The 25,704-nt window shown below is 39.5% G+C and overlaps 1 protein-coding gene across 2 annotated transcripts in view; it reads left to right on the forward strand.

Moving 5' to 3' along the window:
* The window catches only part of kcnj5 (potassium inwardly rectifying channel subfamily J member 5), a 48,584-nt gene that overhangs the window by 2,674 nt on the left and 20,206 nt on the right, over window positions 1-25,704 (forward strand). Inside the window, exons 2-3 of one of the 2 annotated variants that reach the window (XM_017723448.2) lie at window positions 17,754-17,836; window positions 18,683-19,559. In XM_017723448.2, coding sequence (XP_017578937.1) covers window positions 17,774-17,836; window positions 18,683-19,559 — 940 coding nt within the window. In that variant the 5' untranslated portion in view covers window positions 17,754-17,773. The remainder of the gene's footprint in view (window positions 1-17,753; window positions 17,837-18,682; window positions 19,560-25,704) is intronic. The other variant, XM_037540129.1, reaches the window with a different exon arrangement.

A 25,704-nucleotide genomic window follows, 5' to 3' on the forward strand; every position in this document is an offset into this window, starting at 1 on the left:
GGGCAGAGGTGGAACTGATCACGATAAAATTATATTTTTACAATTTGGAAAGATGTGTTCATATTTTCAGCAAAGCTGATATGTTTTATTATTACAGAGCAGTGCATTTAAGCTGTTAATGGCTGTTTGACTGAAAATATATCAATGAACCATGGTCTTTCCAGTTGTTTTTTAGGACCTTATGAATTTTTTTTTCTCTTGTGGGAAAAATGATTAAATGTTGCAGCAAAGAGTGAGGCATTTTCATTGATTTCTTTCTTTGTTTTTTGTATGTCTATAGCAATGATTTTATTTGATTATTTACAGGTGGCAATGCATGTTTACAATGATCCAATAGATGAAATACAAATGTTCTCAAACGAATGTTCTTTCCTCAAACAGCATTCACATTATTGTGTAGAATTATTATGTTTTGCCCATTTACTTGAAAGCAGCTGTTTTTTGCCCTTTGCGTTGTGAAAATATACAGTACGTAGTCACAGAAGTTCAAATTTGACACCACTGTGTGTTGATCTATAAGTATATAGTCAACTACTGTAGGCTTTTTTCTAAACTTGTCACTGTACTGTACTTGAATTATAGATTAATCAGATAAAAAAAATAATTTTTGTAATTGATGATTAGTGGTTTATCACCTCAGGTGCTGGAGTAATTAAATCTATACACAGTATAAAGCAGCATGTGATGCACACTTCTTTTTTTATAATGTGAATACTGCTTAATGTGGTACTTGGGAGTTCATCTTGCTGCTTGTTCAGTGTTGCTACTGGTTTAAAACTGGCTTCATAGCTACATGTAATTGTGAGCTAGGATTCAAATAGTGTTTTAAGATGTGTAGCAATGGATATGTACTTCTGAACATAAAATTGAGAATCACAATACAGTCTTACTTTGGCTTCCTGAAAAGCTCACTACAGTCATCTCATCAAAGTTGACAACCTTGCTGCAAGACTTCAGTCTCACCTGGGCTTATAAAGACATTGCCCTGATTGGTTGGATTAGTTAGAGCAGGTCAAAGTTTGAACTAATGGTGTGTTTGGAAGGTCCTGCTAATCTCATAAACACTTCTCAGTTTACCACAAGGAAGCTGCCATAGACACAGTCACATAGTTCTATGATATAATGTACCACCAGCCAGTACATTCTGTTATACCACATAATCACAGTAGACCAACTTGGCACACATTATACCAAGTTAATGGTAAATGTTCCAGTGAATCTAAAGGCAGTGACAATTCCAAAAGTCACAACAAACAGCAGTGTTTCTATCTGCATTTCACTGAGCAATGTTAGTGATACATTCTAGTGGATGTATATGTTGTTCACACAGTTAACCTGTTGACAGTGACCATCTAAACATGATAGTCATGATTTGGTGGTGACAAATTTCCAAGGTTATGGTAAAATTCCTTTACTTAAAAGGCATGAATTTAGATAATGAAAACACACACAACACCATATCAACATTAAAGCACAAAAAATCAAAAATGAATGAGATAAAGATGAACATTAGAATGCATCATAAAATCTGCAGGGATTTAACTGTGCAAGAAGTGCTGCTGTCCACGAGAGACATATGGCTTGATATGCTGACACAAATTATTAGTGGAGAATGCATATTATAGTGTAGCTTAATCCAAAGCTGTGCTTCACTTGTGTCCTTCTACTATTATAACGATTCGGACACAGCCTTAAAGGACCATTGCTAGATAGGTTGATATAGTCTATTGAGGATTTATAACTGTAGCAATATAATAATTCCAGCAATAATTAGCTGAGAGGATTAAGTTTTAGGTGCTAGGTGAAAGTTTTGTGAAATAAGGTAAATCAAAACTGTTTTTTTAAACTAAAATTAAAATAATACAATATTTTTCACCCCAATCCATAGTTTGCTATATTTCTGCATCTGTGATATTTTAGTTTTGAACACAAGACCTTACACATTTCTCAGTATTTTCTCAGTATATAATTGGTTAACAATAATTAATATTGTGATTCCCTCTCTGCTGATGCCCCCCATCAGTTGCATCCTCAAAATGCTTCCAAAAAAGGTTACTGTCCCAAATGAGACATGGACATAAAGCTTTGATTGAGCATCTCCTTGTAGTAGGGTTGTAGAAGTTTGTAGAGTGACCTTATTATACAGTGCTATCCATACACACACCCCATACACCCACATACAGATGATGTTCTCCACCAACAGTGGCTGGTTTACTGTGCCAATTACCTATCACCATATAGAAACACACACGCTCATCCTGATGATGAGTTGGTGCCTATTGACTGAATATGCATACCCTGACTTTACATTACTGTATGACATTGGATTGATCATACAGTCTGACACACCACTACCCTTTAGAGTTGCCATTGAGCTGGCCATGCATTCTTCCTCCAGTAACACTCATGACTGTGTAAGAGTGTGAAGATGATTAGACATTGCTGTCCCAGCACCACAGTTACCAGTTCAGTTCAATCTTGTTGCTGCTATTCCTGTACCCGCAAGGCCAATGTTCTTGCACTTTGCTCTCCATTTAGGGACACTTTGTTCCCACAAGGAATAAAAACATTTACACACACACATGCACAACTGAATCACTGAAGACACTCACACACTCATGAGAAGATAATACTCTTGGCCAGGAGTCCAACAGGCTGCTTTTGATACCAGGGATGTTTTAAGTCATTTGCCCAGAGCAACCTCCAAGTGTCATAACTGTTAAAGATAAGATATAGAGAGCTATTCACTTCTGAATTCTGTTCTCGATTCTGGCACTCTTTTTTCTGCTTATTCTTTCTCTTTTACTCTCTATTTCTTTCCCCTACACACATATACAATCTGTAAGTAATGGGAAAGTTTCACAATTCTGTGTTGTTTTGGCTTTTTAGTCCAGCACATTTAGAACAATGAAACAGTAATTATAAGGTTAAAATATAAGTGGGTAATATTCCCACTGTGATAAATTACACTATACTTTATGTACAATAAAATATTTATATTAAGATATACTTTTCTGAATATGCCAGGGGTATCATCAGTAATGAAAACACTGAGTAACAGCGTCAGAGTGTGAGAAATAACAGTGAATGCTAAGTGCATAGACTGTACAGTAGCAAAAGTAGCTGATTTGGTCAGATGCCATTTTTTAAAATGTTTTAATTTGTTCTTATCAACTGTTTCATTTTTCCTCCTTTTCTTAAAATGGACTGTTATATATGGCTATTTTGGAATGTCAGAACATTCTGCATTACACCAGAGATTGGAAACTGCATGTTTTTTACTGTTAAAGCCATTTCAGAGAAAAAAGCAAGGAAAACCTAGACCAATGATATCACTGAGAGAGGAAACTCACTGGGGCCTGTAAGGTCAGCACATAAATGTAAAATGAATTTACCTCAGTAACTTTACTGAGCTGCAATAAATAGTTTAGAATCATATGAAGCAAGTACTCTTTCCAGTGGCTAATGCATACTGAACGGTTGATACAGACAGCTTCAAGTAGCAACTATTGACTTAGTCAGTAGTAACTATTGACTTCAGAGAGAATTCAATACTGCTTTGTGCTGTTTAAGAGTGTGTAAGAGTGAGGGTGTGTAGTGCAGACAAAGTCAAAAGCCAACTAAATTGAAACATGAACTACATGATCCACTACCATGATCTACAAAGCTGTTTAATATTGCTGCCCATATGGGAAAAATATATTGCAAATGTATATCAAATACATTTTTGCAATGTATGAAAATTGATTTTAAAAGTATTTATTACATATATTTTTACACTCAATTTATTATTATTTCAATTGTTTGTTGTTTGAACAGTACTAAATTTACATTAACCTTGTATATATGCGGTGAGACAGCACTCACACAAATGTATTTCAAATAAACAAGATATTAAATCACAACTGCATATTTACAGAGTATCAATACCTACAACACTTGCTTTTGCCATGTTAAAGGTTAATGTGCTAATATTTAAAACTAAGACAGTATTTTGGCTATTTTCATATACTTTCAAATGTATTTTACAGATACATTTATATACAGTACATTATTATTGTTTAGTAATAAACTATATTATGTTTCTATGTGTAATATTTCTTTATTATTGTTTTTGATTCATTCTAATTTTAGCCCCATTGTGGCCTACTTTACATGACCCTTCTGTGGTCATGCTGAGAGTCAACAGCAACAGACGTCTTATAAAAATCTTACATATAAATTAAGTATAAGGTGTCACACAGCTGGTCAAGAGACAGTTTAAAACTTGTTGTCCTATTTTTTTTCAGTCAGCTGAAATGAGAGGGGTATGTAAAAGGCTGTAGTAAAATGGTTTGCTCAGTATATATGCAAGTACTGTTGAATACTTCACTGTTCACAGGCTTTCTTACATTAGCTTCTACTCTGAGAAAGTCTGGTGTGTGCAGTTTGTTGTGCTCTTCAAATTATTTTTTTGTCTGTAAAAAGGGATGGTTCTGTGAGACCTCACTGCAATATCTTGATGAATCATGCTGTAATATACTGACTTACAATGCTCCACAAAATAAAAAAAGAATCTTATACTGATAGTATAAAATAAATCCAACCTTTCAGTGGGATAATATAATTTTAAAAAGAGATGTGCTACAGTTATTGGTGCCCCTATATTTAATCATTTTTGCATCATCCTTTTTTATGTGTGTTCAAATATTTACTTCAGAGCACTGTTCTATTGATTGGTTCAATCATGACTAACAGAGGCAGCCAAATTTTAATTAAAAATGTGCTTATACTTCATAGAGTCAAGGATGCTATTCTTACATGATTTTTGAAATTTTGGAAATTGTTCCATACATCACATATCAGAATCAGATCAGAATCTTTAATTTGCCAAGTACAACCCCATTTGCAAAAAAGTTTGCACGTTATGCAGCATGTAAATAAAAATAGGATGCGATGAAATGCAAAGCATGTAAACCATATTTTAAATGAAAATACTACAAACACAACATAACAAATATATGCCCATTTTGAATTTCAAAAAAGCTGGGATGGGGCATGTTTACCACTGTGTTTCATCAAATCTTTTAACAAACTCTGTAAATGTTTGTGAACTGAGGAGATCAATTGCTGTTGTTTTGAAAATTAAATATTTTCCTGTTCTTGTTTGATAAAACATGTATATATCATTCAGCATTAATGGCGCCTTCACAAATGTGCACATCACCCATGTCATGTGCACCTCTATACCATCATGAATGTTGGCTTTTGAACTGTGCACTGATAACAAGCTGAGTGGTCTTTAGCAATGAATGAATGAAAAGCAAAATTCTTTGATATTTTACGCTGGGAAACGTTATTCTTGAATTGTTGCACTATTTGCTTGCACAGTCTTTCACAGAGTGGTGAACCCCTCCTCATCTTAAGCCTCAGCCTCTCTAGGATGCTTTTTTATATCCACTCGTGTTACATGTCTTTATATCCACTCATGTTACGAGCCTTTGATGCCCTGTCCCAACTTTTTTGGAATGTGTTGCAGGCATGAAATTCAAATGAACATTTGATTTGTTGTACTTGCAATTAAATAAAGGGTTTAAAGGCTGGTTTTGCACATCATTGTGTTTTGTTTCCATTAACATTTCGCACATCGTCCCAAATTTTTTGGAAATAGGGTATATATAGATACGTAATATAAACCAGCCATTAGGGGTGTACTTTGTGTACTTCTGGTGCCGGTCCCAAGCCCGGATAAATGGTGAGGGTTGCGTCAGGAAGGGCATCCGGCGTAAAACTTGTGCCAAAACAATCATGCGGATCACAAATTGTCACGGTTGGCTCCTCCCAGTCCTGTCCATGTGCTCGTGTTTTGGTTTTGTACTCCGCCACTGATTGTTTTCACCTGTCCCTCATTGTTACGTGTATTTAAGCCCTGTGTTTGCCCCTTGCGTTTGCCAGTCTTTGTACCTTTGTAGCTTTGTACCTGGTCTTTGTTTGTGTTAATTCAAGTCTTTGTCATGTCATACCCTAAATGTGTACGTGTCGGCTCATTGACCCTGGACTGTATTGACCACGACCCTGGATTTGCCCGTAATAAATCTCGCTTATCTCAGCGTGTGCGTCTGCCTCCTCGCTCCCCCTTACAGAAAGACTGGCCACCACAGGACGCAGCAGGTAAGCGAGACTCCGGCATATGGTTGTTCCGTTGGGACGAAACTCCGGCTGTTTCTAAGCAGCCCGAGTTCGCCGTGTCCCAATGCCACCAAGCCGGAGACAGCAAATCCCCTGGCGCTGAGGGAACACAAGCGTCTCGTCGGTCCCGCAAGAAAGCGGAGGACATTCCCGCCTTGTGTCCGGGCGACGAGAGCTCAGGTAAGCGCCTTGGGTCTGCCCGTCTTGAGCGCCACTGCAGGGAGGAGCGACCTGCAGTGCAAGACGGGGTCAGACAGAAGGAGCATTCAGATGACCCATTTTTTGGTACTCGGCTTGTTCGCAAGCGTCACTGCGAGCTGCCAATCGCTCGAGTGAGCTTTGGGAACGGCCGAGTGGGTCCAGTATCTGTGTGTTCCTCCAGGTTGGAGCAGAGGTCCCCAGCCCGAAAGCCTGATCTCGTGGCCGCACCCCGCGGCACTCCTGATCCCGTGGCCACACCCCGCGGCACTTCTGATCCCGTGGCCGAACCCCGCGGCAAGCCCGCGCCTCCGGACCCGCGGCAAGCCCGCGCCTCCGGACCCGCCGCCAGTCGCCGCGCCTCCAGACGCGCCCTTCATGCATCAGAGCAGTCTCACACTACAAGAGACTCTCCTTTGGATGCGAAGATTGCTGTCTCCTGTACAAGAGACGGACGTCGCAGCAGGCCCGCCTGCCTCCGTGGACGTCGCAGCAGGCCCGCCTGCCTCCGTGGACGTCGCAGCAGGCCCGCCTGCCTCCGTGGATGTCGTAGCAGGCCTGCCTGCCTCCGTGGACATTACATCCCCTTTGTTCCCACCCATCCCGCCCTCGTCTGTGTCTGTTCACCCTGGGCCTTCCGTTTCTGTCTCTGTTCCCCGTGGTCCTTCTGTGCCTTCTGTGTCTATTTCCGTTCCTTTGTTTCTGCCCTGTTCAGTCCCTGGTTTTGTCCTTTTCCCTACTGTTGTGTCTGTCTCGGTTCCCGTTCCTGTTGTGGTTCCCGTTCCTGTGTCTCCTTTTGTTTCTGTTCCTGTTTCTGTTTCTGTGTACGTTTCCGTTCCTGTGTCTGTCTTGGTGCCTGTTCCCCTGTCTTTTGCGTGGTCTGTTGTTCGTTCTTGTTTTCCTCGTCCTGTGTCTCCGGTCGTCTCTCGGTCGGCGTCGTTTTGTGTTGTGCCTCCTCGTCCTCCCTCCGTTTTTTGTCCTCGTTCTGTTTCGTCTGTTCCTGTGTCTGTGTCTCCGTCTGCGTCTGTTCCCGTTTCTTGTTCTGCCTCTGTGCCCGTTTCTTGTTCTGCCTCTGTGCCCGTTTCTGGTTCTTCCTCTGTGCCTGTTTCTGGTTCTGCTCTGGCTTCGGTGTTGGTGCCTGTTGTCTAGTTTGGTTTTGTCTTTTTCTGGGTTTCGCTTTCTTGTTGGGTTGGTTTGTTTTGTTCTGTGTGGCACGCCCTGGTGTGCGTGCCTTTGGGGGGGGGGTACTGTCACGGTTGGCTCCTCCCAGTCCTGTCCATGTGCTCGTGTTTTGGTTTTGTACTCCGCCCCTGATTGTTTTCACCTGTCCCTCATTGTTACGTGTATTTAAGCCCTGTGTTTGCCCCTTGCGTTTGCCAGTCTTTGTACCTTTGTAGCTTTGTACCTGGTCTTTGTTTGTGTTGATTCAAGTCTTTGTCATGTCATACCCTAAATGTGTACGTGTCGGCTCATTGACCCTGGACTGTATTGACCACGACCCTGATTTGCCCGTAATAAATCTCGCTTATCTCAGCGTGTGCGTCCGCCTCCTCGCTCCCCCTTACACAAATATGTTTGCCATACCGGATCGGTCGAGGCCCGGGTTAACAATGACTGCTGTTGACCATGGGACCATGGGAAATGGGACTACTATAGGTCAAAGACCATCAAAGAGGAGAGGAGGAAGGCGGGTTAGAAGGCAGTGAGAGAGAAGGAAAGGCAGGAGTGTGGAGGTTAGTGTAGGGACTCTGAACATAGGGACAATGACTAGTAAAGGCAGAGAGAAGGAAGGTAGATATTCTGTGTGTCCAGGAGACCAGATGGAAAGGAAGCAAAGCCAGGAACATTGGAGAACATTCAAACTGTTCTATCATGGTGTAAAGAGGAACAGAAATAGAGTAGGGATAATCCTAAAGGAACAGCTTGTGAAAAGTGTTCTGGATGTAAAGAGGGTGTCAGACAGGATCATGAGCCTGAAGTTGGAGGTTGATGGTGTAATTTTGAATGTGGTCAGTTAATATGCACCACAGGTTGGTTGTCAGTTAGAGGAGAAAGAGGAATTTTGGAGTAAGATGGATGAAGTGGTAGATGGTGTCCCTAGAGAGGAGAGATTGGTGATTGGTGCAGACTTCAATGGACATGTTGGTGAAGGGAACAGAGGGGATGAAGAGGTGCTGGGTATGTATGGTGTGAAAGACAGAAATGTGGAAGGTCAGATGCTTGTAGATTTTGCAAAGAGAATGGAAATGGCTGTGGTGAACACGTATTTTCAGAAGAGGGAAGAATACAGGGTGACATACAAGAGTGGAGGGAGGTGCACACAGGTGGATTATATCCGTAGCAGGAGATGCCATCTAAAGGAGATTGGAGATTCCCCTTACCAGGGGAAAGTGTAGCAAGGCAGCATAGGGTGGTTGTCTGTAGAATGAGATTAGAAACAAAGAAGAGGAAGAGAGTGAAGAAAGAGCCAAAGATTAGACGGTGGAAGCTGAAGGAGGAGGATAGTTGCAGGCACTTCAGGGAAAAATTTCAACAGGCCCTTGGGGGCAGTGAGGAGCTACCTGAGGACTGGGAAACTACAGCTAAGGTGGTGAGAGAAACTGGCAAAAATGTGTTGGGTGTTTCATCTGGTCAGAGGGAAGAAGACAATGAAAGTTGGTGGTGGAATGAGGAAGTCCAGGAGAGTATTCAGAAGAAGAAGGCAGCTAAGAAAAAGTGGGATAACCAGAAAGATGAAGGAAGTAGGCAGGAGTACTGTGAGGCTAGTCGCATAGCGAAAAGAATGGTGGCAAAGGCAAAGGCTCAGGCCTATGATGAGCTGTATGAGAGGCTGGACAGTAAAGAAGGAGTAAAGGACTTGTATCGTTTGGCTAAACAGAGAGATAGAGCTGGAAAGGATGTACAGCAGGTTAGGCTGATGAAGGATAGAGATGGAAATGTACTAGTGAGTGAACAGAGAGTGTTGAGTAGATGGAAGGAGTAGTTTGAAGAACTAATGTATGAGGAAAACGAGAGAGAGAGGAGGACAACAGGGGGAGAGATAGTGGATCAGGAAATGCAGAGAATTGGTAAGGTGGAAGTGAAGGCAGCTTTAAAAAGGATGAAGAATGGAAAGGCAGTTGGTCCAGATGACATACCTGTGGAGGTATGGAGATGTTTAGGAGAGAAGGCAGTGGACTTTTTAACCAGGTTGTTTAACAAATTCCTGGAGAGTGAGAGGATGCCTGATGAGTGGAGAAGCAGTGTACTGGTCCCCATTTTTAAGAACAAGGGTGATGTGCAGAGCTGCAGTAACTACAGAGGTATAAAGTTGATGACCACACCATGAAGGTATGGGAGAGAGTTGTTGAAGCAAGGCTAAGGCAAGAGGTTCAGATCAAGTGAGCAGTAGTTTGGTTTCATGCCCAGAAACAGTACCACATATGCAATTTTTGCATTGAGAGTGTTGGTAGAGAAGCACAGAGAAGGTCAGTAGGAGCTACATTGTATCTTTGTGGATCTAGAGAAGGCATATGATAGGGTGCCAAGACAGGAAGTGTGGTACTGTATGAGGAAGTCAGGTGTAGCTGAAAAGTATGTTAGGGTGGTGCAGGACATGTATGAGGATAGTGAGACAGTACTGAGGTGTGCAGTTGGAGTGACAAATGGTTTCAAGGTGAAGGTAGGGTTACATCAGGGATCAGCTTTGAGCCCCCTTCTTGTTTGCAATGGTGATGGAAAGGTTGACAGATGAGGTCAGGCAGGAGGCTCCATGGACCATGATGTTTGCAGATGACATTGTAATCTGTGGTGAGAGTAGAGAGCAGGTGGAAGAGAATCTGAAGAGGTGGAGGTTTGCACTGGAGAGGAGAGGAATGAAGGTCAATAGAGACAAGACAGAACACATGTGTGTGAATGAGAGGGAGGCAGGTGGAAAGGGGAAGCTGCAAGGAGTAGAGGTTGTAAGTAGAGGTTGGGTCAACCATCCAGAGCAATGGACAGTGTAGAAAAGAGGTGAAGAAGAGGGTGCAGGCAGGATGGAGTGGGTGGAGACGGGGGTCAGGGCTGATGTGTGACAGAAGAATAGCAGCAAGAGTGAAAGGGAAGGTTTACAAGACAGTAGTGCGTCCTGCTATGATGTATGGTTTGGAGACTGTGGCTCTGTCTAAAAGACAGGAGGCTGAGCTGGAGGTGGCAGAGATGAAGATGCTGAGATTTTTGTTGGGAGTGACAAGGATGGACAAGATTAGAAATGAGCAGATCAGAGGGGCAGTGAAGGTGGAGCAGTTTGGAGATAAAGCCAGAGAGGCCAGGTTGAGATGGTTTGGACATGTGTTGAGGAGGAATAGTGGATATATTGGTCAAAGAATGTTGGAGATGGAGCTGCCAGGTAGAAGGAGAAGAGGTAGACCTCAGAGAAGGTTTATGGATGTAGTGAAGGTGGACATGGAGATGATTATACATATAAATACACAATACACATTGTAAATCTACAAACCATATAAAAAATGTATAAAAGGTGGTTTTACTACTCAAACACACCTGATTCAACTCAGCCACTTATTGCTAGGTTTAGTAAGTAAGACAAGCACAGGAAACTCACCATACTCATGAAATATTTTGATTTACCATTTCCTGTCAAAACCCATAAAATCAGGTTGTCAATTTTATAAACCCACTCACAAACACTCTGTCCTCTTGTGGTATCTCCATCCTCATTCACACCTGTTCACTTGCATCTTGAGTATCAGGATTATGTCTGGATAAAGCCACACAAAATAAAAATGAAATTGTAAGCACACCTAAGACACAATTAAAACAGATACAAATCCCATTGGTTAAACCACTCCAGGAGGTGGTCTGAGATGCATTTGAGCTACATGTTATATAGCATTGTAATCACATGTTTTTTCTCATGACCGATTCTTCTACCAAAACCCTTCCCAGTACAACCAAAACCCCGCCCTATGCAGGACCTCACTCCCTTTGTGAGCGAAACACACTGCAGACGCCTTAATCTACAATTGGTAAATGGTTGCTGCTCAACGAGTGGATTTATGCATCCCACACAGCAATTGGATTTTACTCTGATTAACTGTAGAAGCATTTAACTACCAAGTGTAAATGCACATAGCTTATCAGAATAAAATCCAGATACTAGTCACATGAAATATGGGTACCACCCATCTTTACTACATCAGTCTCTGGCTGTGTTTTTTCTCAGAAAAAATTGTAGAGAGAATCCATGCTTGTGTATAGATGAAAGGGCTATTGCAAACTTTTAGACATCACAAATTGCTAACACAACTTGTAAACGAACAGTAGTGAAAATTGGAAAGAAAAATTAAGCTATTCAGCTGCTCTGCTGTAAAGACGCAGCTAATAAGTTGGTTTGTTGCCGCTGGTGAAAGCACTTAGCGTTCACAGAAATATAAATATAAATGATACATAATCATATCCTAAGGTGGTTTGATTAATCAGATCAAAATGTGTCTCCAAATCCAGGCCTCCTGTGCATACACTGCTCAAAAAAATAAAGGGAACACTCAAATAACACATCCTAGATCTGAATGAATGAAATATTCTCATTGAATACTTTGTTCTGTACAAAGTTGAATGTGCTGACTACAAAACCACACAAAAATCATCAATGGAAATCAAATGTATTAACCAATGGAGGCCTGGGTTTGGAGTCACACACAAAATTAAAGTGGAAAAACACAATACAAGCTGATCCAACTTTGATGTAATGTCCTTAAAACAAGTCAAAATGAGGCTCAGTATTGTGTGTGGCATCCACCTGCCTGTATGACCTCCCTACAATGCCTGGGCATGCTCCTGATGAGGTGGCGGATGGTCTCCTGAGGGATCTCCTCCCAGACCTGGACTAAAGCATCCGCCAACTCCTGAACAGTCTGTGGTGCAACGTGTCGTTGGTGGATAGAGCGAGACATGATGTCCCAGATGTGCTCAATCGGATTCAGGTCTGGGGAATGGGCGGGCCTGTCCATAGCTTCAATGCCGTCATCTTGCAGGAACTGCTGACACACTCCAGCAACATGAGGTCTAGCATCGTCCTGCAGTAGGAGGAACCCAGGGCCAACCGCACCAGCATAGGGTCTCACAAGGGGTCTGAGGATCTAATCTCGGTACCTAATGGCAGTCAGGCTACCTCTGGCAAGCACATGGAAGGCTATGCAGCCCTCCAAAGAAATGCCACCCCACACCATTACTGACCCACTGCCAAACCGGTCATGCTGAAGGATGTTGCAGGCAGCAGATTGCTCTCCACTGCGTCTCCAGACTATGTCACGTCTGTCACATGTGCTCAGTGTGAACCTGCTTTCATCTGTGAAGAGCACAGGGCGCCAGGGTGCCAATCCTGGTGTTCTCTGGCAAATGCCAAGCGTCCTGCACAGTGTTGGGCTGTGAGCACGACCCCCATCTGTTGACGTTGGGCCCTCATACCATCCTCATGGAGTTGGTTTCTAACCGTTTGTGCAGACACATGCACATTTGTGGCCTGCTGGAGGTCATTTTGCAGGGCTCTGGCAGTGCTCCTCCTGTTCCTCCTTGCTCAAAGGTGGAGGTAGCGGTCCTGCTGCTGGGTTGTTGCTCTCCTACGGCCTAATCCACGTCTCCTGGTGTACTGGCCTGTCTCCTGGAAGCGCCACCAGCCTCTGGACACTGATAGACACAGCAAACCTTCTTGTCATAGCTTGCATTGATGTGCCATCCTGGATGAGCAGCACTACCTGAGCCACGTGTGTGGGTTGTAGAGTCCGTCTCATGCTACCACGAGTGTGAAAGCACCACCACCATTCAAAAGTGACCAAAACATCAGCCAGAAAGCATAGGTACTGAGAAGTGGTCTGTGGTCCCCACCTGCAGAACCACTCTTTTATTGAGTGTGTCTTGCTAATTGCCAATAATTTCCACCTGTTGTCTATTCCATTTGCAAGTGGACAGTTTGATTTCACTGAAGTTTGATTTACTTGAAGTTATATTGTGTTGTTTAAGTGTTCCCTTTATTTTTTTGAGCATTGTACTATATACTTATACGTGCCAGTGCACAGGACAGCAAGTCAGATGATCCCTTTTTATATGTATTTGGGTGGCAATTTGTTGACAGAAAAAAGGTCTTCCAAATAAATTGATGTTTGCTCTTTAGCCTGATATGCTTTAAACCATCAATCGCTCAAAGAATAGCACACAACCAATTCTCTAAAGCAGGGGTAACAAAACATTTTGTCTTGATGGCACTGAAGTGTAGTGTTTGTACCAAAAGGACAAAAAGACAGAATTATGTACAAAGAAGGTTGACAGGACTCAATTTTGAAAGAAATATTTTTAGAGCATTAAACTGTATTTTACAGATAAATAATTAAAAATTATTTATTAAATCAGTTATCAGTAGTATAAAAAAGTAAAACATGTAAACATGTTACCTGTAAAGATTTTTTATTCTTTCATTTGTTTTGTCTCATTTTATGTTTTTTTTTTTTTGCAGTGGTCGCCAACCCTGGTTGTGGAGTTCTACCTTCTTGAAGAGTTTAGCTCCAACCACAATCTATCACTGTCACACCTTCTTCAACTAATTAACTTTTAACTAAATTTTGGTTGGCAGACTTTCCTCAGCAGTGACACTGAGTTCTGTTCTAGGTCCTCTGTTATTCATGTTATACATGTTACTATTAGGCTTAGTTATAAATAGACATGGAATTAGTTTCGACTGCTATGCTGATGATACACAGCTGTACATATCAGCCAAACCAGATGATAAATCCAGATTAAATAAAGTAGAAGATTGTGTAAAAGATATAAGACACTGGATGCTGCAGAACTTCCTTCTTTTAAACCCAGATAAAACAGAAGTTCTCCTTCTTGGTCCAAAGGCTGCTTGGAATAAATGTTCAAATTTTATGTTAAATCTTGCTGATTTCTCTGTAGTACCTGGTTCAGTAGCTAAAAATCTTGGTGTAACAATTGATTCAGGTCTAACATTTAATCAACACATAGGTAACATTACAAGGACAGCGTTTCTTCACCTCCGAAACATTTCAAAGTTAAGAAATGCGTTATCCCTACATGGCGCTGAAAAAGTGGTACATGCTTTTATAACTTCAAGGCTAGACTACTGTAATGCATTGTTGTCAGGATGCTCCAGCTGAAACCTAAATAAACTTCAATTAGTTCAGAATGCTGCAGCTAGAGTAAAGTAACTAAAACCAGAAAATTTGCTCACATCAGCCCAGTTTTATCAGCGTTACACTGGCTTCCTGTCAAATTCCGTATCGACTATAAAATTCTTTTATTGATGTATAAAGCCCTGCATAGTCTCGCACTGGAGTACCTGCAAGATCTTATTTCCTAGTATGAACCATCACATTTACTCAGATCACAAAATGCTGGTTTTCTACTGTCCTAAAATTCAGAAGACTTCCATGGGGGGAAGAGCTTTTCTTTTACAAAGCCCCAAAATTGTGAAACAATCTCCCAGTTAATGTTCGGGACTCTGACACAGTCTTAACCTTTAAGTCTAGACAGAAAACATATTTGTTTAGTTTAGCTTTTAATAATTAGCCTTCCCCTTTAGATAAAGGCATGAAATCCAGGGGTTCATTGACACAGAGGCTTATAGTAAACTGAGATGTTGGTGCTGTTGACCTACCACTTCACATGATCACACAGGTTTGTTGAAGGTGGAGTGGGGGAATCCCAGTGTCTCAGGGTGCTCTCATATCTATGTTACTTTCTGGTTCTCTCCTTTTAGTTTATGCTGTTATAGTTAGATTGGAGTCACCAGCCACACTCTGGGGGAAATCATATTTATTAATAAAGGAAAAAGGAAAAAAAAATTCCTACAGTCATACTCCTGAGCAGAACTAATTTTGTCGCGTTACTATTCCTGAGATAATGACTGCCCTCCCGTCCTGCTGAACACTTTTGGAAGACTGACCATCAGGGCCTCCTCCTCACCATCACCAACTCTCCTGTTCATTTATGCCAACTGCAACACCCTCAATTACATCACTGTGCCATCCAGATGTACTAGCATTGAGATAGGATGGGACTGTTTCAGCTCACTCCCACTTTTCATAAAGACTCAGTCAGAGATGGGCTCAGTCAGAGACTGCCACTACCAATGCAGTTTCAAAAGCTTTACCATCCAGACTTCAAACAGAGATGCTCTTAGCTTTTATTTGTTATTTAGCTTATTAAATTGTAAATACTGTTTGACCAGAGGATGATGGGTCTCCCCTTGTGAGTCTTGGTTCCTCTCAAGGTTTCTTCCTCCAGTCTGAGGGAGTTTTTCCATGCCACCATCGCCTCTGACTTGCTCACTGGGGGATATACACTCACCGGCCACTTCAATTGTTCAATTGCTTGTTAACACAATTAGCTAATCATCCAATCACATGGCTGCAACTCAATGCATTTAGGCACATAGAAGTGGTCAAGACAACTTGCTGCAGTGCAAACCGAACATCAGAATGGGGAAGAAAGGTGATTTAAGTGACTTTGAATGTGGCATGGTTGTTGGTGCCAGATGGGCTGGTCTGAGTATTTCGGAAACTGCTGATCTACTGGGATTTTCATGCACAACCATCTCTGGGGTTTACAGAGAATGGTCTGAAAAAGAAAATATTTAGTGAGCGGCAGTTGTGTGGACAAAAATGCCTTGTTGATGTGAGAGGTCAGAGGAGAATGGGCAGAATGGTTCGAGATGATAGAAAGGCAACAGTAACTCAAATAACCAACCAAACTCTCTGAGGAATGTTTCCAACACCTTGGAAAGTATGCCATGAAGAATTAAGACAGTTCTGAAGGCAAAAGGTTCCAACCTTTTACTAGCACTAATACCTAATAAAGTACCTAATAAAGTGACCAGTGAGTGTATGTATGTTATAACTGTATGTTTTCAAACTTCGGTAAAGCTGCTTTGTGACAACATCATTGTAAAAAGTGCTATACAAATAAACTTGAGTTGAATTTAATTTAAAAAGCATGTTTATATAGTCAAGCTGATAACTTGCTTGAAAGCAAAATATATTTAATTTCAATCCATAAATCGGATTATAAGAAATAGAACAATAAATGTATCTGTCTCTCTCACTCTATCTTACGTTAACAAACATCCCAAATAGTATTAACAATAAAGTGGTGACTTTTAGTTCTTTTAGCTTTTTTGTACATCAAGAGAAATATTTATTACACCTTAACTGGATGCATTTTACTGGTGAAAGCTGAACTGACTATAAACTGCTATCAGCATTTATGTCACATATTTGTATACAAGTGTTTCCCTGGGTAGCAGCAGGGTTTCATGGCATGATGGCCTTGATGCAGAGAGTCTTTGGGGAGCAAATAGCACTACCTGAAAAAACACACTTTTGCTAAGCACAGCTGAGACTGCGTTTCTCTTTTAGGCACAGAGTAGCCAACCTGAATCCACACAGTCAGACAGAAACTATTCTTCCTAATGAGTTTTTAATTAATCATACAAATAACTGTTTGGTGTTATTGACCAAGGTGCTTTTGTTTGAGAGTATGATGTCACAGTGGTAATAAATGATTTTACAAGATACATTTATCTGCTACACTAATAGAGAAGGATGCAAACCCTTTTTGAAAAGGGATGTGGTAAATAATACTTGCCACAAGCTGTCTAAATTATACACATTTATAAGTGGCTCATTGTGTATCGCTGATGTTGGATGTTCATTTTGACTTATAATAAGTTACAGGTTCAATTACACATACTTTTTCCGCATTCTCAATCTTGGAGTCAGTCTCACATTGTAGTATTTCTTGCTTAAGTGACGATAACCCTATAGCAGACAAAAATCACATTTTGTGAACAAATTCTTTGATTGTGTGATAAAACTGTTGGTAATTGAATGTTTAATATGACATGCTCTGCGGCGACCGATTTACTGCTTCTGTCACCAAAGACATCCTATGATAAAGTTCTGGCAGTGTCAGAAATTTTTGTCCTTAACCAACTAACATTAAACTTGGTTTGATCTAATCCTAGTGGCAATGGTGATAGCATTGCTCTTTTTTACCATGATAAATGCTTTACTGTCCACATATATAAGTAGCAAGGTTTCTTTTTCCTATTTTCTGCAACTTTTATATGATCATATGTGATCTGTCATCTGTTTGGTATCTGTGTGACAAAAGGCTGACATTAAATTCTGAGTCTGTCTAAGCGAGCCTGCCTAAACATTTTTGGTCAGCAGTTGTGTCAGTGGAACAACTAAACAAATTGTAAATAGTTAACTCCTGGGGTTGTGTGTTACTGTGTATAACCTACTCCTTGTCATGATTTATTGCTGAATTATTCTGTTCAATCCCATTCTATTCTATTTTACTAAACTTCACTGGTCCTTTCTTTATTGCAGGTTTGCAGTTTGAGCTGAGGATGGCAGGAGACTCTTGCATCCACATGGACCACGACATGGAAACAGGAGTGACACCCAGAGAGGTTAGAAAATTTTCACCATATTACAGCCATACTACATTCCAACAAATATGTCAAATTATTTCCATCATGCTTTACTTTTCCTGAAAACTTTGCTCTTTATTTCTTTTTCAATCTACCTGTTTAGACAAAGCACATCACATTTTTAAGTTCTTGTTGACCAAAAGTTTCAGTTGTGTGAGGATCTGTTTTTGTTCAGGAGGTTATGTAGCAAAGAAAGAGTAAGAGGACACTTGCAAGAATATTAATTTGAAAGATATTGGAGTGATCAAATTAAAAATGATTTTATAATAAAACTACTTTATGATAACTCTTTATTACTAGGTGTCTAACACAAAAACAGTGTCTAAAAGAACTGATCAAAAGTTTTTTTTGTAATGATCACTGACACTCCAAAATATTAAGGCAAAATAAGAAAGATACAGCTGTAGATCCCGAAGTGATGAGGACAACTTCTGAGTGCTTTGTCATACTTTCCAAAGGCTTGTTTGTTTTTTGTTTTAACGTTTTAAAGGAACTGCTTTTCACATGTTCTCATCATTTGTTATTTTCTTTCTTTAAGTGAACAGACAGAATAAACACATCAAAAACAGATAAACATCAGTGTATGACATACATGCAATTGAAGGCAGACCTCAGATAAAAAGCTTTTTTAAATTATTTTTCTCATTGTTGATCAAAGAGTTTTTTAACAATTTTATTGGTTTTCTAGGCACTTGAATAATACTTATTCAATACTAAATATTAAATATCAATAATAATACTTTATACATATAAAGTATTATACACATTAAACTAATTACTTAACCTTAACTGATTGATCTCTCTCTCTCTATATCTCTCATTTAGCAGGTGAAGAAACTCCCAAAACACTTGAGAGAGGTGCAGATCTCAACAGATCACACTCATCTGATCGCAGAACCATTGAAAAAACCCCGGCAGCGTTATGTGCAAAAAGATGGAAAGTGCAATGTGCACCATGGCAATGTTCAGGAAACCTACCGCTATCTTAGTGACCTCTTCACAACTTTGGTGGATTTGCGGTGGCGCTTCAGCTTCTTCATCTTTACTCTGGTCTATGTGCTGAACTGGCTCTTCTTTGGGTTCCTCTGGTGGCTAATTGCACTCATTAGAGGGGATCTGTTGCACATGAATGAGGAAGGATGGACCCCGTGTGTGGAGAACCTCAATGGGTTTGTCTCTGCTTTCCTCTTCTCTATTGAAACAGAAACGACTATAGGCTATGGTTACCGGGTGATTACAGAGAAGTGTCCAGAAGGAATCATCCTTCTCCTGGTGCAAGCCATCCTGGGTTCGATTGTCAATGCCATGATGGTGGGCTGCATGTTTGTGAAGATTTCACAGCCCAAGAACCGGGCTGAAACTCTCATGTTCTCACATAAGGCTGTGATCTCGGTTCGGGACAACAAACTGTGCCTAATGTTCCGTGTGGGAGACCTGCGGAACTCCCATATTGTGGAAGCCTCAATTCGAGCCAAGCTGATCCGCTCAGAGCAGACCAAAGAGGGTGAGTTCATCCCACTCAATCAGACGGACATCAACATCGGCTTTGATACAGGGGATGATCGCCTCTTCCTGGTGTCGCCCCTCATCATTTCACATGAGATCAATGAGAAGAGCCCATTCTGGGAAATGTCACAGGCACAGATGGAGAAGGAGGAATTTGAAATTGTGGTGATTCTGGAGGGCATGGTAGAGGCCACAGGTATGGTCATCATGGGTGTGGGGATATTTCTATTGTATTCGCAAAAGTAATATCAAATTTAAAAGAGCTAAAATTATATTATAATCTATTTACCATTATCTTAATTTTTTCAACATTAAGCAAATCTCACTGATTAAATTTGTATCACTCTATGTTAATTTTAAATAGGTTTACGTTCAAGTTTCAAGAATGTCAATCAGACTTTATTGCCAGTTATTGTCATTCTAGTTAGGAAAGGGACCAGAGGGGAGAACTCATTTCCCACAAAAGGCTGAAGGAAACTGTACTGACAATGACATTAGTTAGAGATATACTAAAGCACTGCTAAATTGGGCAGATACAGTTGCAGAGTCAAGATGTTTAGAATGGGGTGGCCATGTTAGAACTGAATTTAGTAGACTGTAAACTAAGTAAAACAAAATCAAACAACAGCTGATGATTTTCTTCTATGCTTATATTAGGCCTACTTTATTAAAAGAACTGTTTTTATGAACTGGTTAATCACATAAAAAAACTGAAACTGATTTTGTTCCTACCAGTGTAAAATATTTATGATACTGTATGACTGGTTATAATCTTCACTCATGTGATCCACAATTAGCATGGCAAAACAAAGCGAAAACACTATACTATTTCACATATTTTAATGTTTGTAACTGTGCTTTTCTAATGTAGAAGGCTGCTTCTTTAAGCAAAATGGACAAGGCTAACATTAAAGACAAGTGTTTGACCAGTAATTGCCCTGATGGCAGATTTGCACCATGAAGTGTAAACATTAACACAGGGTACATATGAGAATATTTAACTGGTAACTTCTTTATTGATAATGGCTGACTGTCTCACTTTATATAACTGGGGTTGCCTGAAGAGTGGACATACTTCACACTAAGGTGCCAGCAGGTGGCACTGGCCACCTCTGCCCCAGGTTAGATTACTTTGGAATCTAGAGAGGGTACCTTATTACCCTCCTAGGCCATTATTTTCTGAAACATATCAAATGGAAGCCATTATCTCTCTTGTGCTAAAATCAGATTTACATGTAATGAATTGGTCATGATACAAGCACAGGGTAAGAAAAATCTTTATGGGAGAGCTTAAGGTAAGTGCCTTAATCCTATGTTCACATTACCACCCTGAAGTGGCACAAATTCAATTTTTCCCTTGAATGTGACACAGACCTGATGCTTTCAGATCTGTGTGAACACAAAAATGTAATCTTATGAAATCTTTCCTGAGCCACTTTCATATGTGGTCCTAGATCAGATATGTATGTGATTTGTGGCCATGCCAGGTCTTACAATATAAACAAGCAACCAGTCTATGCACATAAGCCCAAAAGTAAATGTATATACATGTATTATACACATATATATACTGTATATATGTATTTGTATATATGTACAAAGTAGCAGTTTCGTCTTATTAGACAGGTATAGTAGAGAGAGACAGGATCAGAGAGCAAGCCCAAATGAAATAAGGCCAAAACACAACCAACGATTAGCAATATTTATATGCGACTTTAATGAACAATAAGCCTAAAGTCACTTGTAATAAGTGGACTTGGCAACTGTGCCGTAATGAGAATACTAAGATAAGATAAGGCTTTATTGTCATTCGCATCACATGTGGTACATGAGTTGGAACGAAACATTGTACTCACGGTCCAGTTAACTCCCAAAAACACTAAAAACAGGGGTCTCTCTGGGAGCGTAAGAAGCTGCTGCACTACTGTGTGCCACCATCTTGGAAAAATGATCAGAATTCAAAAAAGATCAGAATTCAAATGTTCTTTTTTTCACCGTGTGTGTGCCATCTTGGATGTTCAATGTGGCAGCAGCACGTAATGTAGAGTCAGTAAACATTGGAAAAGCAATGCATCTGACCTTTGTCTCACTCTAAAGCTATGTTCACACTGCAGACAAATTTTGAGGCAACTATTTGCACTGTTATTTGCAAGTGATCATCTTTTTTTTCATCAACTTCTAATCTTTTTGTCTCAAGATTTGATGGGTCAAGACTAGATTTTCATGAATTTGTACTATATAAGTAAATCTTATCTTAATTTAGGAATCTTATATCTCTTACAACATCTTGTCTCAAGTCAGAAAATCTTAACTTACTCCACTGAAGTCAACTACCAACACTCATGTCTGGAACCGACCATATAGACACAGCTGAAATGTAAATGTGTAATTAAAATAATTATGTTAGCCAGATAGCTAACGTTAGCTACTGTTACTGATGTAAAAAAGGTCAAACAAAACTGAAGTATGATGAACTTGAAGTTAAGAATATTGTGAGAGCACTTTGTGCTATTTATCAGCACGTTGCTGCTCTCCAGATTTAGTCTCCATAAAGCTGAGCACATTAACATTATTCCCCCTAATAAACCGACACATTTTCAGCTCTCTCTGCTCATTATTCACCAACATCACTGTAATATTATATCTGACAAGTTTTCATCAACATCAACACACATAAGTAATAAGAGGAGAAGGTGAAGATTGTGTCTGCAGTGTCTGGGATTTTTAAAACAGTATTAGAAAAAATCTCAAGTCAAATTACATTTTTTTAATGTAGATAAATGTAACATCATTGTGCTAGTTAAAGTGGACTATGCTGTCTGTCACTGCATTAAATGACAAAAACAGATTATTAACAGAAGTTACAGAATTAAGGAAATTTTGTGTAGTTAGGATATTTCTGTGATACTGTTTTCTTATCTGGAGTTAGAATAAGATTATGAATGATACAATTATAAACAACAATAAGAGTTGTTGTTTTGTAATACCTTCTCTCCTAAATTCAGTCCTGAAGTTGTCATGGTGACTAAAGACAAAATATTTTAGGCTTAAAACATTTCTGTAATACAGCCCTAGACTGGATAGACATCACTACCTTATCTGCGTCAGTAACTACATAGCTAGCTACGCTGGTGACACGGATTTCAAATGTGGATGCAGGACAGATGGTGGTAGCACCCTTCTTGAATCCCAGCACTTCCATCACTCTGGATTTGACTTGTCGTTGTTTGTCGAATTGCCAAAGACACTTTGGAATCCAATTTGATTGGCCAGAGCATCCAGACTAAGGCACATCTGTTAAAATCTGATTGGAATTGCATTTCAAGACATCTCCAAATGTCGTTCGGATCTGATTTGTAAATATTAGATTTCAGATTTATTTTTGCTGTCTATACTTTACAAAATCAATGTGGATAAATATGGACATGGCAAAAATCAGATTTGGACTGGCAGTCTAAATATAGCCTAATATTAAACAGCTGAGAGCTGTTCAGAGCTATTTATCTTTGCAACAAGGGCCTGTTCTACTAGTTAGTTTGTTTGTGGTTCAGTCATGTGACATTCATGATTCACATGTGCACATGTTTCAGGACAGTTTTGTTCACATTAATAACATATTTAGGTCATTAGAAAAATGTAAACCAATATATTAGAAAGATTGGATCTGAGCAAAAAATCTGAATTGAGATATGAGGCTTGTAAATGTGAATGTAGAGATTTAAACATTTTAGCAATGTGATTCTGAATTAATGAAAGAAACCAAACCATAAAAGCAACCAGAATTTCACAAAAAATCATGTCTTAGACTTAGCAAAAATTAACATTAAGAAAATAAAATAAATGTAGCACTTTTTAAACAAATGTTCTTGGAGTAAATTTTGTACCAGAACTTATGCAGTCAGGATAGTTTATAGTGGTCTTCATAGGAACCAGATGTCTGAAGAGTTTAATGTCTCTAAAAGCTACAGAACATAATTACATTAAATATTATATGTTAAATATGTTACTGGATGCAGGCCCCATGTAAAGATATCACACTGGGGCCCATCACTCACCACCACCATTCCTGAAAATATAACACAATGCAGAGATGCACAGAACATAGTTTTAAAAATAAAATTTTCAAATCCAATATTTGAAAATGTATTGAGGAAAAACAATTGCAATGTTTGGATTCTTATAATTGAATAGGATTTAATAATTTTTTGGTAACACTTTCTATGAATGTAACATTTGTAAGCATGTATAAACACATTTATAATATGTTATAATGCATTCCTAAGTGTAGACATGTAAACATGGTTATAAATGTTTATGAAATTAATTATACTGAATTACACTTCATAGCCATGTTTATTATACATTATGAATTTTTGATATAATGCATTATAAGTGATGTTAATAAAACATTATACTGTCAGTGTCAAAGATGTCAGTCCTAGCTTGGAGAGCATGAAGACAAATGCAAAGTTTATTTATGCTCTGAGATTTCCAGTATTGTATTTCTCAGTGCTGGTGCTATTAGGGCTGCATCTTTGGGGCTTCAGTCCTGAATATTCAGATGTTCCAAACAGACTGTCCAGCTTAGAATTACTGCTACAATGTGCTTTTCTTAACCAGTGCTCTCACTTTAAATGTTACATTGCATCACAGCAAACCAAGTACCCATCAAGCCCCTCCCCAGAACCCCCTCTGACACCACACTTTGTGTGAAGTTACTCTGGACTGAAGGCCTGGAGAGGTAGTGGCGAGAAAGTAGAGTGCTGTCATTGTAATTTGTTCCATCACTGGTTCTAATGTCAGTCACTAGAACCCTTAACTCTGTAACAGCACTACACTACATTACAGTAATGTTAATTTTTGCTAGCATTCTATTGGATATGCAGTGTTAAGTTAGTGCCAAGCAAATGGTAATTTATAATGACTTTCCCACATCGTGCAAAGCACTGATGGCAGCACTAGTTTAAAATCTGACATTTGAAGGCTGTAATGTGCTTTATTGTGTATCTTTTAGTGTTTCAGTAAATCATTCAGTAAATACTTATAAGTACAGCATGCTTCACTTTACTTAGAGCGGACAAATACAAGTTCTTATAATTTGTTATGAACAATGTTTATAATGCATTGGTAACAATTCATAATGCCTAATAAGCATGGCTATAACATGTAATGCATTTTTATAAATATGTATAGCCATGTTTTTGATGCCTTATAACATGTAATGAGTGTGTTTATAGATGCTTACAAATGTGACATTCATAGAAAGTGTTACTCATTTTTCCTTTTTCATAATAGTAAAAAAAAGAAATTCTCACGTACCCCCTGCAAATATGCCAACTGACATGTTATTCAACACAATGCTGGCACCAGATAACTGATTTAGTATGAATAGTTTGTTCCTCTTTTGGCATTGATTAAAAGAGGTGTAAGATTTAAACATTCAACAGTTTTTTTTACTAAGGACTAAAAACTGCACAGTCACTGATCTCACTTTTAGCAAAACAGCCAAACCCAATATAGGAAAATATTTAAAATATAAAGATGACAGATTACAAATTTGTTTTGACATGTATATTCATACCTTGAAGTTCAGAAATCAAGCTTTGCTCCCCAAGAAAAAAATGAGTTTTGAGATTTTAACTGTATTTTTTTTTTTCAAGAAATTGGTACACTGAAACTAAAACCCAAGGAACAAGTAACTGATGTAGAATGATATAGTAGGCTACATTGGATGAAATGCAAAATTGTTAAAAACTATACTGTGACACCGCCACATAAAAGGGACCTGTGGGATCCCTATCTAGAAGTATTAACACTTACGTTCCTGATATTTAGGTGACCCCACGGATTAAAGTCCTTAGGAACCATAGGCTGTTCATTGAGATGTGTTGGGAGAAGGTGTGGCCTCAGTTTTCCATCAGTGTGGGTGTGTGTATATTTTATATACATTATTTTTTGTGACCTTTTCCTGTTAATTTCTGGAGGCGAAGTTTATTGTGAAAGTGAACCCTGGTTTGAGAACGGAAAAAAGGAAGTAGAGCAGCCATCTTAAGGAAGGTGAAAGTTTGGGGAAGATAGGCCTGGGGAAGTTGGCTGTTGAGGCCCAAACAGCATCTACTTTTTCTTTCTCTCATCCTTGTCTTTGACATGTGGATTACCCTTTTTTTTGAAGTGAGGTATGGCAAGGAACTGGGTGAGCTCGTTCCATTTTTTTTTCCCTTTTTTGGTATTTTCTTTTTTGTATGGCTGTTTTTCTTTTTTGTATGTTTTTGATTTTTTTCCTGGACTTCATTAGCTCAAACTGTTGGTACTGTTGGGGATTGTTTTCGGACTTTCTCAGG

The sequence above is a fragment of the Pygocentrus nattereri genome, chromosome 7, assembly GCF_015220715.1.
Source record: "Pygocentrus nattereri isolate fPygNat1 chromosome 7, fPygNat1.pri, whole genome shotgun sequence".
Classification (NCBI taxonomy): domain Eukaryota; kingdom Metazoa; phylum Chordata; class Actinopteri; order Characiformes; family Serrasalmidae; genus Pygocentrus; species Pygocentrus nattereri.